The sequence below is a fragment of the Apostichopus japonicus genome, chromosome 14, assembly GCF_037975245.1.
Source record: "Apostichopus japonicus isolate 1M-3 chromosome 14, ASM3797524v1, whole genome shotgun sequence".
Classification (NCBI taxonomy): domain Eukaryota; kingdom Metazoa; phylum Echinodermata; class Holothuroidea; order Aspidochirotida; family Stichopodidae; genus Apostichopus; species Apostichopus japonicus.
The window spans coordinates 26168280-26186983 of NC_092574.1; the positions used below are offsets into that span (position 1 = coordinate 26168280).

The following is an 18704-nucleotide window of genomic DNA, read 5'->3' on the forward strand; positions in this document are numbered from 1 at the left end:
GCACATCTATGAACAACAAAACAAAACAAGTGTGGAAGAAGGAAAGAATAAAGAAGAGAAGTACAGAACAAAGCACATCTATGAACAACAAAACAAAACAAGTGTGGAAGAAGGAAAGAATAAAGAAGAGAAGTACAGAACAAAGCACATCTATGAACAACAAAACAAAACAAGTGTGGAAGAAGGAAAGAATAAAGAAGAGAAGTACAGAACAAAGCACATCTATGAACAACAAAACAAAACAAGTGTGGAAGAAGGAAAGAATAAAACAAGAGAAGTACAGAACAAAGCACATCTATGAACAACAAAACAAAACAAGTGTGGAAGAAGGAAAGAATAAAGAAGAGAAGTACAGAACAAAGCACATCTATGAACAACAAAACAAAACAAGTGTGGAAGAAGGAAAGAATAAAACAAGAGAAGTACAGAACAAAGCACATCTATGAACAACAAAACAAAACAAGTGTGGAAGAAGGAAAGAATAAAGAAGAGAAGTACAGAACAAAGCACATCTATGAACAACAAAACAAAACAAGTGTGGAAGAAGGAAAGAATAAAACAAGAGAAGTACAGAACAAAGCACATCTATGAACAACAAAACAAAACAAGTGTGGAGGAAGGAAAGAATAAAACAAGAGATGTACAGAACAAAGCACATCTATGAACAACAAAACAAAACAAGTGTGGAAGAAGGAAAGAATAAAGAAGAGAAGTACAGAACAAAGCACATCTATGAACAACAAAACAAAACAAGTGTGGAGGAAGGAAAGAATAAAACAAGAGATGTACAGAACAAAGCACATCTATGAACAACAAAACAAAACAAGTGTGGAAGAAGGAAAGAATAAAGAAGAGAAGTACAGAACAAAGCAGCAATATGAACATGTAAATGAAATATACATGTAAATGAAAAGACGAAGACCTTTATATCATCAAGACTGCATTACCTGCATTGACGTAACTTGGCGTATATTGATGTTCATTGACCTATATTGACTTGCATAACCTACATTGACCTGTACTAACACGCATTGAACTACATTGACCTGCAGTTACCTGGTACATTGGCCCGCATTGACCTACATTGGCCTACATTAATATACATTGACCTGCACTATGTGTATTGACCTACATTAACCCGCATTGACCTGGTCCATTGACCCGAATTGACCTTACTTGACCTGCATTAACCTGCAATAACATGCAATGAACTATACCGATACGCATCGATATATGTTTACCTCCTTTGACCTGCATTAGCATTCATTGACCAATCTACATTGACCTACATTAACCTACATTGACCTGCATTAATCAAGACTGATCTACACTGAATTGCATTGACGTAATTGACCTGCGTTAGTGTTCATTGACGAACACCTGTCGTACATTGAACTGCACAGACCTTTAATAACCTACGCCAACCTGCATTGATCTACCTTGGGATGAACTCCTTGACATACATTCACCTGCAATGAAATGCAGTGACCTGCATTTACCTGCACCAACTTATATTTATTTAAAATTAACTTTGTATTAACAAATCGCCTAAAACACCTAATCCTCCAACTATATACTAATTCTAGTATAATTTATGCGATCAATGCACGGTTTGTTCACCATTCAGGAATGGTTTCTCAATTCCTAGTGTCTGATTTATTCTTTACAATTGATACATGTAGTTTACTCACCACGATAGGCTCTCCTTCCATATACACTTCTAGCGAGACATCTTTCATGTCTAACGCCATCTTTGCAATCCATCTAGTATGACTGGAACACACTTCCGGTAGTCCACTAACTGCCATGTACTTATCACCGACTGTTTCTACCTGTTGAGATCATGATATTAAATCAGTTCAACTAGGTAAATATCATATCAAGGTTAATCACTGTTTATTGAATTGTCCTTCATTTTACCTGATAAAACATAATATTAATAGTTAAAAAACAACAAATAAAAACAAATAATAATAAGCCTTAATGTTAATACAAATCCATTGTGTTGTGAATTCTAATAACTCAATCAATACGACTCTTTTGGAGTTCATATAAACAATAGAGCACCCTTGTATGACATTCAACCTCAAATAATTAAAGAGACATATTTTGTCACCAGTCTACAACTGAAGAAGGTGTGTGCATTGGGTGGAGGAAAGGAGGGGGGGGGTTAGGTGGATTGAGGAGGAATATGCAAATCTACGAACATCTAAAGGTCAGCTATCTTTTATTTCCTACGTGAAACCGATATGCCAATATCGGCTCGAACCGGAACATTTCCCCTTTACTCATGGTACGATATTGGCTTAGGCTGTTCGCCCTAAGTTCAGTGAACGCCAAACGCAAACACAAAACAGACAACCCCAAACATTGCAACATATTAGAAAGATATGAAACAAGGAAAAGAAAAATAAAGATAAAAAACAACAAAACGAAACAACGCCCCCCCCCCCCCCCAAAGAAAAGAAACCCTCTACATGCATCGCGAGTCAGTCAGGCCTCTGAGAAAGAAACGCAAGTCTCTGAATTCCTCTGAGTGTCCCGGTGGAGTTTATTTTTCATATGATTTTTTTTTGGGGGGGGGGTGGGGAAGACCTAGAAATGGTCTGTATAACTGACCTTTATGTGTCTGTATGTTACTGTTTAACTTTTTCCGTCGTGTTCAGTTGTCTTATTCCGCGGTTATGAGATCATAGGTTACAATCAACTATACTGTTTACGCCTCATCTTATTCCGCATTTATCTTATTTGGCTGTATGTATACATATAAAGATAACAACAATGTATCAATGCGTATAGGCTACGGGTACCTTATAAACATTCGGGTACTTTGTCTCCACGTCGTCGAATTTCGTGTACAAATCGTTCAACAAACTAACAATCTTGAGGGGATCTTTAGAGTTCCGTTTGCAGTAGGTTGCAAATCCTCCGATACCGCTGAACATGAGAGTCACGTGATCGAACTTCTTAGCCGGAACGGGTCTTCGGTGACGTAATTCGTTGGCGACGGAAGCAGGAAGAACAGAGTACAGCAATCTGCGAAGAGGAAGGGAAACAAAGGAGGAAAACTAGATTAGCTCATTTGTTAGTTCTCCAGATCTTTAATCCCTCTTTTGTTTCAGAAATCCTTTTTGAATGTCTATTTTTGCTCTATTCATTGTTCTAGGGTCCAACTTAGTTGTCTGTTCATCTGTCCGTTTAAAATATGTCCTTAATCTGTTTCAGTTAGCCCTTGAAGCAGATCCTGCTAAGATCGAAGCGTCATATCCTCTAACTATTATATAAACTCATTTCTGTATATGTAAGCCACAAAGGCACACACACACACACACACATCATGTGCGCATGCTCACAGTAGGAATACCGTAGGGAATGAAGAAATAACCAGGCTCTTCAACAGCCTATGCAAATAATACGAACGCAGAGAAATTAAGAATAAACCGTTACGCTACCTGTACTTTGGAAAGCGAAACATTTCTTCATCGCCTTTATTTGACACTATACCTTTGTATGCATATTTACATGCAGCGCTAAATGGAGACCTATATACGCTGTTATACTCATTGCATGACCTCTGTCGAAGATTCAATCACACATACCTAATAATGCTTTCAAAATCTTCCATAAGAATGAATGCATTATGGTTCTTGAAACAAGCTGTCGTTTTCAAATTGTATTTCAAATTTTCATTTTCATGTCTGAAATTTTTCTTATTCCATGTCAAATTTTCATTTCATATCATTTCCGTATGTAGGCATTCTCTGCATACAGTGTCTATATAGCATACCATGATACTGACATTTCTAACCCAGAAAATTAGATCCACGCGAATTCATCTAACCAATTATAGACGCTACAACATGAATTCATAATGGATTGCACATGCACAAAGAGATGTGACTTATGATGACGTAGTAACGATGCCACCCCCCCCCCCACTAAGCGAAAAAAAAACACACAAACACACGCAACCTCCACCATTGAAAATCAATTTACACTAAATAAGCGGTAAATTGCCTGTTAAACAAGGATAACGAGTGCTCTGATTAGCTAACCAGTTTGTATTTGCTTGTATTGTACATCAACGGTCTTGATGGTAAACAAACCCCTTCACCCCTTCCCCTCTTCTCTGATACACATACAATCTAGTAGCATATATACAGCAGCCCTGTTTATTATACAATTTCAACATTGCTTCGTTCAATAACACATGTCTTCTGTATTGTAAAGTGCTCCGAGTATTTCAAAACTGAGTTTTCGCTCAAATTTACTAGATGAGATATTAGCCGAAATATGATATTATATAAGAGGAGAAGAATAGGTCTACTGATTGATGGCGCCTTTGGTGACATCCTTGCTACAAGTATTGCATTAAGAATGCTAGAAAAGTAACGAAATGTAAAACAAATTCATCGGTAAATACTGAGGTTTCGCAAGTCTTTTAAGAATGTAAGATGTTATATGTTTCGATGTCATACAACACCCTATTAAAACTTGGTGGAGTGTTAAAGCTCAGGCCTAATATAAACGCTAGATCTATTTAGTACTCCGCTCTATGGAAATTCCGAAGGTCAGTTATATAAATTGTCATTTTTTGTGTTGATATCATTTGTGCTAAGAAGAATGACCTGAAAACGAATACCCCTTATAAAGCATCTTCTAATAAAGCAGAACTCCCTGTGAGGATAATGCATATTTGTATTGTAAATTTGTATCAGTATAAAATATGACATATCCATAGATATATCATTGATTAGTTGCTGCCGAATTGAATAAACTAAGATCTGAGTCAGTCTGCACAGCATCCAACGATGACTATAATGCTTTATTGGAGACTATTAAAGTAACACCACCAATGGTATACGTATAGTCGTCGACGATACAAATATGTTTATATATATATATATATATATATATGTATATGTATATATATATAAATATATATATATATATATGTATATGTATATATATATAAATATATATATATATATTTATATATATATATATATGTTTATATATATATATATATATATGTATATTTATATATATGTCTATATATATATATATATAGACATATATATATATATATAGACATATATATATATATATATATATATACTTTGTCATAAATATAGATGTATGGTCTTGTATATACACAAATCGGTATTGTTATAGCCTATTTCTAAGAGAGAGGTTTTCTTTTCATTCTAGCTGTTTGAGGACACATATCCCGTAACATAGAGTTGCCATGGTTCATGTGTATGATAAGCAAACAATGATGAGAACATGGTGTGACTAACCTAGGAATCACTTTCATAATTGAATCTTAAATTACACCATTTCGTTAATCATCTCTTTTGCCAAAACATTTTGCCAATCGAAAGAAAACGAGAAAGGATATGGATTTTAAAAGACTAGAGAGCGTCAGAAAGACTATTCAGTTTTGAATGAAGAGGACTCGAGACTATTCAATGTGTTCACACTGTGTGATGTTTCAAGTGTGGAATACATTCAGATTTTCCCCCTTCTTTTTCGTTTTTTTATTACTTGCATGTTGTGTGGGAGGAAATGGCGCCTCCATGAAACGCAATAAATAATCCTTTGTAGAAAGCATCAATATTTGGACAATCACAGGGGTAAACTTTCCCTAGTGTGAATATAAAGGCATCGATTCAGTTTTGTAAGAAATGTGTTTGAAGCGAAAACGTTTCTAGAATTCGATAAACTAAGAGATAATGTGACTTTGAAAAGAAAGTTACCAAGTACTAATATATTACAGAAGTGTTATCTAATTTATATGACCCTTACCCATGACAGAATACCGTCACCTCCGTAAATTACTTGCTAAGCAAAGGTTAACAATGATGGTTCTGGTAATTACACTCGGTGTCCCCGTAGGGCCTCGACCACTTTCACTCTTTTGAAATGGAGAGAGTCGTCTACCGATTCTCTGATTTATATCCACAGAATGAAGATCTATGGCACGCCGTAGGCCGTCGATAAATGCCAGAGCAAAATCGAGATGTCGTTCATACGACCTTTGCATAATATCCGTAAAACTATAGATGCACAGTTTGAAAAGTACCTTACGTATTTGGTTTGCAAAGTTTGGCCAAGTTATCCCAAACCTGTACTGTATACTATGTAAACCAAGCTTATAACTAACCAGGCTAAGCGTACACCGCCCCCTTCCCCCAACCCTTCTTGTCAACCCAACGTTAGCTAGCGTGCACTGAATGACTCCGAATTATATTCTAATAGTTTCGCCGTCCAGAATCTATTAGCTGTTAGTATATTGGTCAGACGAAAAAAATGTTCAATTACAAAATGAAAGTTGACCAATCAACCGTACTGTTGTGGACTTTTTTTTATAATAGTAAATCCAACGCAAACACAGATTGTTTATGAAGTGTTTATAGTAGGCCTACGACTTTTCCATATTTAACTTCTGACTTATATAAACAGCTGTTATAAAATTTTGGCTAACAGGAAAGTGACGATTAAACGTAATGTCTGAAATATCTTCTTTTCTAGACAAATATTAAAAATTAAAATTAGCATGCTAAACATATAACTGATAATACAACTAATTGTTTACCCTACATGTATAAGCCCAGTACTGATTTCATTCATTATCACGTGATCACTGACTAGAACCATCATCTTCAAACATCACTTATAAACATCTTGCATGTTACAATCACTTGTAATATACACATCATCTATAGCTTTAAAGTGAACATTGAATATCATGATATTAATTTTTCATAATTTAACGTCCAATTTTGGACGAGCTTCTCGGATTTCCTTGTTTGACGTCACAGCTATGCCAAATCTTAGTAATACGAGCTATCTTCCGTTATTGCAATCCCTCCCTAGAGACTGACGCCCAAGAGAAGGGAATATCACTGCAGCAACCAACAAAAAAACTCGATACGTTGAAATCCTCTTGCTCTGAGTAAGTTTCTCCACGAATGATATGGTTTCGTTTTAGACAAAGGAGTAGTTTAGGTATTAAACATGCGTAGAACACACTGGCGTGATTGACACACTCAATAGACAGAACAAACTAGAATGGTCTCAGCTTTTTAATTGACATAAATATTCGAAATATATCTGTTCGTTATTGTTCTGATGTGATTCGAATTACTTTCCACTGTGAGGAGACTAACACGGATTTTTAAATTTGTCGTTCTTTAGGGAGGAATATGGTAGCAAACGCATCGCCTCAAATCGACTATTTTATCAACGCATAGGCTCACAAAAGTCAAATTTTAACATGACCAAGGCTGTCGAGGAAAAACGATCGTTAATTTTAAAGGCTAAAAATGCCATGAAATTTTGGTAGGATTACAGTAGGCCAAGTCGTATTTTACGACATTAACCCTGTAGAGCCTTTGGAATGGATTATTAGTGTTACATAAGTAGACGAGAGGCTATTGTTTTAGAAACGAATAATTATTCTTCTGTGTCAGAATGCTCACTCAATAGACAAAGTCGTAATATCTATTATTACCACCGAAGGTGATCAATATGGAAATTGACTATATTTTGGAGAATTTAAATTTCATCATACTTTAGACTAGAGAAGTTCATAGAGACTTCTATATCTTGATTTCAAAAACTAGCTTCGAGACGGAACTGAGCAATTTTTCACTTAGAGAAATGATGTTACGTCACCAAAAGTTCTAATGAGGAGTTTAAAGGGGGGGGGGGGGGGGGGGGAGGAACGTTACCGTTTTAGAAAACGAAGAATATTCCTAAAAAGGCAAACTTTTGATATTGATTTGGTAGCCAGCGATCTCTGACATCTGTTTTGAAATTTTCAAATTGAGGGTGGGGGAAGGGGGGGGTGGATATAGACACACAACACAACCTCTAAATCAATCATTGAATCCAAACCGTTGAGAAAAGTTTCAATTCAAAATTACATAATGTGAGATCAGTATATGTTTGGTCTATAGTTTACAATTATTTCAAATAACTTCATGCTATGTGTGGTCATAACTGTCATGCCTTTACTTTTAGTTTATGTTGTACCTAAGGAACTGGTTTAATGGGTCTCTGTGTTACCCTAAGTAGGCCAGTCACTTTCAATTAATGAACCCCAGATGTTTAACAAAGTTTATCATCCCAATTTAACGATCTGCAAAGATATTAAAACTAATGTTGTGTCTACAATGATCCTTTAAGCAAGTGCAGTATTATATAGCTTTGGTCGTTGACCTACGTTTCCTGTGAAGAACCTCTAAAAATTGATTTGTATCCCGATCAATGGCACCGAAGCACCATAAGAGGCTTTTCAGTGACACCTCCGTCCGCTATACACTCAATAAATCCAACATGTCTATCGAATGAACCTTATCAACTGAAACTGTATGATTATTAGTTTTATTTTTAGAGATTTCTTGGACAGAAGAATTAATACAAAGATGGCACATCGCGAGTCACACTGTCAATAGTTTCATTGTGTTGGGTTTAGTCGTGTACTTAGGAGGATTTAATGTGATATACCAATTGATCACAATCCGATTTAAACATGTTGTCTTATTTTCCTCGCTTCTATGTTGTATCATACATTTCAGTTTGTAGTCCTGTCACGTGAGGTCATCTCTTATCTCATGTTGTGATGTGATTAAAATGTTGTGTCATGTATAAAGTCATGTCATATGGTGTGATGTGATATCATATGATATGACGTAATGTGATATCTCTCTTTAGCATGACAGGGCCACGTCATGCATGTTATAACATGACTTCTGGAGCGTGATTGTTGCCTCGATGGTTTTTGTACTTAACTTCAATGTATTTAAAGTCATGCCCTTAGTTATCACCGTGGAAAGAACTGACCAGACAACATGATAACACAACATGGCAATAGTACACTCCCTGCCACTACATGTACGTATGTATATCCAACAAAACTTGGGTATACATTTGCTCCCAATCAAGTAAAATTACGACAGTTTAACCAATTTAATTGCCAAAAGGTGATTCATTGGTCAAAATTTTTCCTTTCATGGGCAAAACGTGATAAAACTTTGGTTGGATACATGCGTACCAAGACGTGATGGATCAAATTTTTGCCCAACCTTTTATAGATTGCATACAAGCAAGGAATCCCCTCATCACTTGCAAAGATGTTTACTATTGGTGGAGAGGTCCGGACGCGTCGAGAGCTCGTTTGGTTCAAATTTGTTTCCTTAACTTAATTATGAAAATGATAGTATACTATGCTTTATCCCATGTTTCCCATAATTGAGGCCCGTGACTGTAGCCCCTGGCACCCCTCCTTCATCAGGCCTAAAGATGTGGAATGGTTCTATATTGAAGCCAAAGTGTAAGGCATGATAACATGGATGATAAGAGGGCAGTGTTTTAACGATCAATGACACTAGATTACAATTTATTTCGAAGGTGTTTCCCCATAGAAATAATAAAGTGACTCGAATCAATGACTCGAACCGAGCAGGGAGAATTTATTGGTAATGACTCGACCCGATCGTGAAATGGAAGTCACTTGCTTCAAATCTAGAGAAGGGAACAAACGAGATAGTGATAACTAAGCCGTAAGTAGCAGCATAGGCGTATGAGCTATATTTGGGGGGGGGGGGCTGCAGCCCCCAGCCCCCATCCCCGCCTCCTACGCCTATGAGTAGCAGTGATTCTGCAGAGTAACTTACTTGTCAGTCTTTTGTTTTTCATTTTCAAGTTCTCGATAAGTCTGCTGAAGCTTCTCTGTCAGGATTTCTAACTTCTTGGTCAATTTGTACTCAGCTTCGAATTTCTCTGAAATGAGTACCAAGTCTCTAGTAGCATCGTGTACAGGGATATCACTCAGGAACAGCTCACACCTTCGAAGCTCGTCAAGGTTGGTTACGCTCGGGGAGCACAAGAATGCGATCTCATTTGTCTCTTGAATATGCAACATTTGACCTTTCAACTTGAGAGACAATGGTTGGTCCCTGTTGGCTTTATCCCTGGTCTTGCGGTAGATGGTGGACCGTGTGTGTAGTACAAACATAGTGTTAATATGACTCAAAATCGACTGGAAGGTAAACTCCATATGAGGACGGACCATGTAGAAAGCATCGGTAATCTTACACTTACCAGATCCGACGTTTGGGATTACGCGTCTGACAGAATTACCAGCTTGGTGGATATTCATGTTTTTGTCAAACATCATGTGGAAGGGGAAGATGGCGCAAAATGTTGCAGGGCTGATTCTCGGAATCGGCGGAAGAGAGAGGACTTCGTTGAAGCTTTGTTCTTTACTGTCCTCTTCTTCCTCTTTCTTTTGGATGATTGCAAATTGAACGTGGTCGTGGTCATCATCCTTGCCTCTCAGAATCTCGACCTGCACCTCTCCGGAGTGAAAATGAGAGGAGACAGCTTTGATGAGACCGACTACGATGTACTCTAAACCGGGTCTCTCGGAGTAGTAATGAAGCACCAGTGCGCCATCACTGGGTCTCGTACTGCAGCGGAAGGAGGGCGCTCTCATTCCAGGGTATATAGACATTAAGTGATCGTGGAGTGCATCGAGGTTCTGAAGAAAATCTCGAGTATTTGAGCCAAGGACGCCGAGAATTTTGTCGTAGCCGGATTCTTGACAGAATTGAAAGAACATCCCACCAAATGCCTCTAACAGGATGTTAACGCTCAAACCTGGAATAAATAGACAAGTTTGAAAGTATGAAATTAAAAATTTGTGTTCATTACAAATATGATAAAGGTGGCAACTAATTTTGATCCTTTTATCCTCTTTGTCCTGTCCTTATTGTGGAATGTGAAGGGCACATTAAAATTCATAATTGAAAGCTTTTCTAACTCTGTCCCATTTTCTCACATAATTTTGCGATTATTATCCACATTTTCTGCAACCAATACTGAATACCACCGAACGAAACGCTCACGAGTAATGAAACGCAGAGCATGGCCAATTTGTTAGTGTTTATCTTCTCGATAAAAATGCGTTCATGCATCTTTAAACCGGTTTAGATGCGAAGACCTTTTTTGTTCTCGTCATGACTCAGGGAAATGCTCTTCAAAGATTCGCAATGCAGTAACAAACCTTTTTTTGTCATCAATTTAAGTAATCTGATGCATTGATATTTTTTCCGTTATGGAAATATGTTTTTCGTTTTCCAATATCAATATCAGATTTGTAGTATACCAATAGAACAATATGAGTACGATTAATTCCATCGGTATGAGCCCGATTACAAGGATCTAAGCGCCAAATAAGAGTACATAATCTTGCATCAGTGTTTCCTACTATATTTCCAAAACTCCCTGAGTACGAAAATAAAGTTAACGGGGGCGAATATATAGGAGTTTGTCTTTTTACAAACGAAAAGGAGTAAGGACGTACTACACGAAATCAGATCAAGAAAAAGTAAAAAAGTGAACTATAAAACTGTCATGGAAAGTTGTATCTCATCAGTTATTATGTGATCTAATAAACCCATTGATTGATTGATAGATTGATTGGTTCGGTTACACGTATCTATAAAACATTTACTATATGATCTAATAAACCCATTGATTGATTGATAGATTGATTGGTTCGGTTACACGTATCTATTAAATATGATTATCCCTCGATACACGCACATGTCTCAACGTTGACCGTAATCATTTAGGACATCTCTCTATATAGTATTTGCTCGCTTTTACGCCGAGTTGAGGTTTCACTTCAAATTTTCGATCATCAATCCAATATCAATCCGACGCAGAGAGAAGAACCTGTCATAGCTGGTTAGTTATAAAAGCTATCTCAAGCAATGTTTAACGTATTCATAACACGTGAAAACAAAAATCGACGGGTCATTTGAGAGTAGAAGAGAAAAAAGTAATACAAATCTCAAAAAAGAGAAGGTAAGAAAAAGGAAATAGGGACAGACTTGGTCTAAATGTCATCAATCAAGTACTAGGGTAAACATATGTCATAGAGAAATGTAAATTTATATCTACCTTTCAAAGTTTGCCTAAATTTGATTGGGAGGGATGACAAATCTCTTGGATTCGTGATTGGTGTTAGCTACGTATCAGCATGATCTCAATACGTGGAGAAGGAGAAGGAGGAGGAGGAGAAGGGAAGGTTTGGCAATTTGTGACAAATATATTTGACTTCTGTTATTGTGAAAGTTGGAAGGACAAGCAGCTCCCTTCTCTCATTTTATCTTAAGGTGAGGGAAAAGAACTCTTTTTCATGTCAGAGTTCTCTTGTTGAAGTAGTTCCTTTCCCAGAGGTTACTACGGTTATGCATCATTTCCCAATAACGACCCAGAAAGTCTTTGAACATTTCACAACAAACAAACGAGTTGTTACCCATGCCTATTATCTGTATTACACACTCATTAATTTCAAATTCAAATTGAATTGAACATTATTTTCTTTGTCATCTGTCACAAAATTTTAAACTAGAGAATCAGTCACTAGCAAATGAGTAAACCAATGAAGAAAATTAGACAATGAATATGCTCAGAGATGAAAAATAGAACTATGTGTTATCTCCCCTCCACCTACCGGGCAGTGAACACTAATATATTATGTATAGTAACTCAGTTTTTACTCCCTGAGGAATTACTCATGTACCGTCTTCTAGCTGTAACTCCAACTTTGTTCCAGTCCATTTCCTGAGCCTCATGCTGCTTGAACATGCTATGTGATAAGCGTACAGACTACATTGAAGTAAAACTAAAAGAAGGAAATGTCTTCTTTCGTATCAGGTCTCGGGGAATGAATTTTAATGATACTCTGGGTATCAATTTATCTTGATTGTTTGTATTATTGTCTGAAAAATGTTCCTACGGCATGACAATGGCCTTTATATGATGCATAAGAATGCAAGATCCACGAGTTGCTACTGACACTGTTCGAGGAAGTCAAGTGTTTTGCCAAAACCAAAATCGATTCGTAAGGAGTAAAAAGCAGGCCTAAGGAGAATTGATTTTAAATCGGTGTCTCCAACAGCATAAAGTGCAGTTTCTGCCCTCAGTTGAATCGTCGGAAACGAGCCGGGGGAATCGATAATCCTTAAAACAGTAAACAAAGTGAAAATGTCGCAGAATCGATGTCTCAAATATGAGTGTGTAGTATGCATGAAATCATTTCAAATAGTAACTGACCGAATTTGAGGTGTATAGGCTATGGAACCTACAACACTGTGAAGCTCATCCATAGTAGATGGACATAGATATTTAGGTTTGTGTCGAGGTTGGATAGGCTTTTGTCTTGATTAATGTTAATAGAAACATAAAGCGGATGAACGGCGTCCTTTGACTGATGCTAATGAACCGATGTATGACAATTACTCAGCAGTTTAAACTTGTTGGTCAGTATTCTTTAATCTAATACCAGAATATGTTGACCGTTTCTAGGTCAATTGCCGATTGATTCAGGTTGTAGTGATATGATATTTTTACCCACCGACGTATGTGGTAGTCATACAATATGTGGAGGGGGAGATAACGCGCATGTAGAAGGCATTAACATACAAGTCTATCATATGTTGCATCTGTACTCAATCCGAGGCCCTAGGAAATAAGTAACGGCGGGTTTGGCCACACCACAGCTATCAAGGGTTCATCAACTTATGAACCATCTGATCTAATACAGAAAAGGAATGACCCAAAATATTAGAGATTTATTATTATCATTATTATTATTATAATTTGATTTGAAGTTTCATGCTCTTAACGTTTCTGGCGCACGCATTCCGTTTTCAGACACTTTATAATAGTCGAGTATGCCAATATGACTGGATCGTAGCAATGTAAACTGTATCTATATGAGTAATTCATAAACTGCAGGTATTTGTACTAAATATTCCCGTAGAAAAGTAAACCATCTTGTAGCCATTGAATTGATGTATAAACCCTGTACATTGGAATGAAAACTCAGAGGGCTTACAAACTGTTTGACATCTCATCGCAGTATTGTTTTTTTTTTGTTTTTTTTTTGTTTTTTTATTATTGATACCGGACATTATTGTTTTAAAGTTAAATAGTAAAGACATATTCCAACAAAAACTATAAGTAATGTTAGCAGATAGTAGAATACGTACTTACAGTAATAACAACATGTTTAAATGTGGACCGTAGTGTTTGATGTTAATGACTCTCGACCAAGAGCGGCGATCCGTACTTCCGAGTGGGGGGGATATGACCTTGTTGACTATCTAAGCGTAGCGCCACCATGAGTTGCCGCGAAGCGTACAAGAAAATTTTGGGATTAACAAACCCTCTAGATGGCCGGAAACGGCACTTCCCGAGGTTTCCAAGCGGCATATACCCAACTTTAAAATAGGGATATCATGTCCGAAATATCTCATTATCAGGATCCAAAATACTTCTTTTTTTAATTTCGGGTGTTATTTTGGGAAAATTGCCCCTGTCAATCTTGTTTCAGGCGCTACGTTAGATGTTCGAGAGCTCTTTTATATTATTCGATGAAGAAAATGGCCTCATGCAGGCTATTATAGGCTTATACACATGCAATACACAATTACACATAGTTACATTCCTAGGTACCGATTGCTAGGGCATCCAGGTGAAACGTGTATTAAGCATTACCCTGGTAACATGAGATTCTCAGCTGTTCGAGGGAACATGTACGTGTGTATGCCTACTATAGGGCCTATATGAATACTATGAGGGTGCATATATGTACTATATCAATACCGTGGGCGCAATAATACATTTTGTTGTTATAGGGCCAATGAAACCTACAGTCAACTATTCTTGCTTTATAAAGACGGTTTATTTGAAAAGATCACACTGCGTTTATGGTAGGCGAGAAATGAAGCTAGAAAAGAGCCGTACATTCACGATGATGCATAAATGTAGGCATGAAAATATTCTTATCCCTGGCATTTGGTGGGGGGGATATGGTGTATTACATCCCCTCCACCCATTTTCATGGGGGGGATATATCCCCCCCTTCCCCCCCAGGATCGCCGCCCATGCTCTCGACTAATTAACAAACAAAAGTTGAGCTTAAATGACACGAAGGTGTTTCACAGGGTTTTAGTTAAAAACACTCATAAAACATTTAAAGAATGGTACTTCATGAATTGGTTGAGAAATTCTCGCTTTTTTTTGTGTATGTGTGTTCAGAACAGAAAAGCGTACCTGTCTAAAAGCCCCCTATTCCGCCCCTTTATGCCCGGATTGCAAAGATCAGTTTGAAGAGCCCACTTCAAAAGGACATCTCGGAAATAGCAATTAAAGTGCACGTTTAAAGTCATATCATGGAAAGAAACAAAGTCACTGCCGCAGTCATGGTTACACGCCTCTGTGATTCGTACCATTACAACTTGAGGGAAGTATCTGTCAATGATGCGAGGTAATGAATGTTGCTAGTGTTGAGTGAAAATGAGGAACAAGTTAGGTTTATATCTTAATCAACCGTGCTACTTTTCGAACAAAGTGAGCAGTTTTCAACGGCCCGGAATTGAAACTTTTTGAGAAGTGTACAAGGGAAATCCATTAAATGACAGCTGTTAATTCACCTGTCTGCTTTATCAAACGTGGAGTTAACTTAGTCTCCGGCTTTTCAGATAGCAGTATCGGGAGTAATGCATGTATATAGTGAGGGATGGAAGTGAAGGGGAAATGGGGGGAGGGGGGTTGGCTGAGGGGGAAGGAGGCGTAGGGAGGTAGTTGAAGTTTTCAAACCGCTTAGGACGCTCTTTATAGTTTTATATCATTTGTAGATGCTCTTATTTGAGTTTTAACTCAAAACATTGGAAGCATTAATTAGAGTATTGTTTTTAGATTCTAAGACTCTTAAATCTTATCATATCTAAATCTTGGGGGCAAACAATGCAAGTATTGTTTACCTGCATATTTTGTCATAGATGATTATTATCAAAATGCCAAAAATATCTGTACAAATTATCATTGGATCAGACGGAGTCAAATCAATAGAGATTATTAGATCCGACACGTCTGTACAGATTATCATTAGCTCAGACACGTCTGTACATATTATCATCTGATCAGACGGAGTCACATCAATAGAGATTATTAGATCCTATAAGTCTGTAGAGATATCATTAGCTCATACACGTCTGTAAAGATTATCATTAAATCAGACACGCCTGTACAGATTATCATTAGCTCAGACACGTCTGTACATATTATCATCTGATCAGACGGAGTCACATCAATAGAGATTATTAGTCCTATAAGTCTGTAGAGATGTCATTAGCTCATACACGTCTGTAAAGATTATCATCAAATCAGACACGCCTGTACAGATTATCATTAACTCAGACACGTCTGTACTGATTATCATCTGATCAGACGCGTCTGTACAGATTATCATTAGCTCAGACACGTCTATACAGATTATCATTAGCTCAGACACGTCTGTACATAGTATCATCTGATCAGACGGAGTCACATCAATAGAGATTATTAGATCCTATAAGTCTGTAGAGATGTAATTAGCTCATACACGTCTGTAAAGATTATCATCAAATCAGACACGCCTGTACAGATTATCATTAGCTCAGACACGTCTGTACATATTATCAACTGATCAGACGGAGTCACATCAATAGAGATTATTAGATCCTATAAGTCTGTAGAGATGTCATTAGCTCATACACGTCTGTAAAGATTATCATCAAATCAGACACGCCTGTACAGATTATCATTAGCTCAGACACGTCTGTACTGATTATCATCTGATCAGACGCGTCTGTACATATTATCTTTAGCTCAGACACGTCTATACAGATTATCATTAGCTCAGACACGTCTGTACATAGTATCATCTGATCAGACGGAGTCACATCAATAGAGATTATTAGTCCTATAAGTCTGTAGAGATGTCATTAGCTCATACACGTCTGTAAAGATTATCATCAAATCAGACACGCCTGTACAGATTATCATTAACTCAGACACGTCTGTACTGATTATCATCTGATCAGACGCGTCTGTACAGATTATCATTAGCTCAGACACGTCTATACAGATTATCATTAGCTCAGACACGTCTGTACATAGTATCATCTGATCAGACGGAGTCACATCAATAGAGATTATTAGATCCTATAAGTCTGTAGAGATGTAATTAGCTCATACACGTCTGTAAAGATTATCATCAAATCAGACACGCCTGTACAGATTATCATTAGCTCAGACACGTCTGTACATATTATCAACTGATCAGACGGAGTCACATCAATAGAGATTATTAGATCCTATAAGTCTGTAGAGATGTCATTAGCTCATACACGTCTGTAAAGATTATCATCAAATCAGACACGCCTGTACAGATTATCATTAGCTCAGACACGTCTGTACTGATTATCATCTGATCAGACGCGTCTGTACATATTATCTTTAGCTCAGACGCGTCTGTACATTATCATTAGCTCAGACACGTCTGTACAGATTATCATGATCAGACGGAGTCACATCAATAGAGATTATTAGATCCTATAAGTCTGTAGAGATGTCATTAGCTCATACACGTCTGTAAAGATCATCATTAAATCAGACACGCCTGTACAGATTATCATTAGCTCAGACACGTCTTTACTGATTATCATTAGCTCAGACACGTCTTTACAGAGTATCATCTGTTATCATATTCGTTATAATTATTTATGTTATGATTAGATTATTATCAGACCAGACAAGTGCATATTATCGTTAGATCAGACATGTCTGTACAGATTATCGATGCTGAGACACGTCTGAACAGAATACCATTAGAACAGACACGTCTGCACATAATAATATTAGACCAGACACGTCTGAACAGAATACCATTATATCAGACACGTCTGTACATATTATCATGTAATACAAGGACGTCAGGACTATCATTTATCATGTACTATGTTTCCTTAAGTCACATCCGTACAGATTATCATTCATAAGATGAAGGTACGTTCCGATAAACGATACAATCTTGTTTTTTATAGGCCTAAGTGTTGCAAATTCGTAGACGTGATTCTCATACAGTGGTTCCCAACCTTTTGGAACACCCTCTTTCCCCTGACTCATTACTTCTTGTGTCCAATCTGTGTAAAACAATGAAAAGATGAATCCACGTCTTTCAACTTTTTCAATATATATTTTCTGTCAGCAGCAGTGGTATCCGAACCCCTTCCATCCTCGCCCCCTCCCCTCCGCCGATACTAAAAATTCCCTCTTGGTGTTAATTTACCCCCATGTTGTGGTCCATTGCGTTAGCTTCTTATTCATTGGAATGACCCATTTTCTTGTTACTATTGTTGTTTTGGGGGGAAGTTTTTCGTTGTTGAATTTGTGTTATTTGATAACCCTAATGTGATGTACAAGTCACGCATTTGCAGAGAATATAACATTCATTGGTTCCAGATGTACAGTCTATGTTATTCGCGGCTCAGTCATGTATGGAACGGAGGAGGCCAGATATGGTATCGCAGTATGGTAGTGGTAGCCAATAATACTAGCATGCCTGTAAGCGTAAGCGTAAAACATGTCATGCTTGGCTACAACTAAGATACAAAAAACATCATAGGAAGTAGTTCTAAACAAAAACCAGACAATCTTTCGAAAAGTTTCATAAATCGTCTTAAAGTACATTTAATTGTTCATGCACATATTTTAACACCAGTGTTACACGGTTGACAGTATTTAACAGCAACATAATATTATTTTGTACATTTGTCAAGCACAACATTTGTTCATCT

General features: G+C 37.2%; 1 protein-coding gene across 1 annotated transcript in view; it reads right to left on the reverse strand.

Moving 5' to 3' along the window:
* The window catches only part of LOC139979535 (guanylate cyclase soluble subunit beta-1-like), a 91467-nt gene that overhangs the window by 17905 nt on the left and 54858 nt on the right, over window positions 1-18704 (reverse strand). The window contains exons 4-6 of the mRNA XM_071990450.1: window positions 9684-10668; window positions 2811-3036; window positions 1692-1832 (exon numbers count right to left, since the gene is read on the reverse strand). Of these exons, the coding sequence (XP_071846551.1) occupies window positions 1692-1832; window positions 2811-3036; window positions 9684-10668 (1352 nt within the window). The remainder of the gene's footprint in view (window positions 1-1691; window positions 1833-2810; window positions 3037-9683; window positions 10669-18704) is intronic.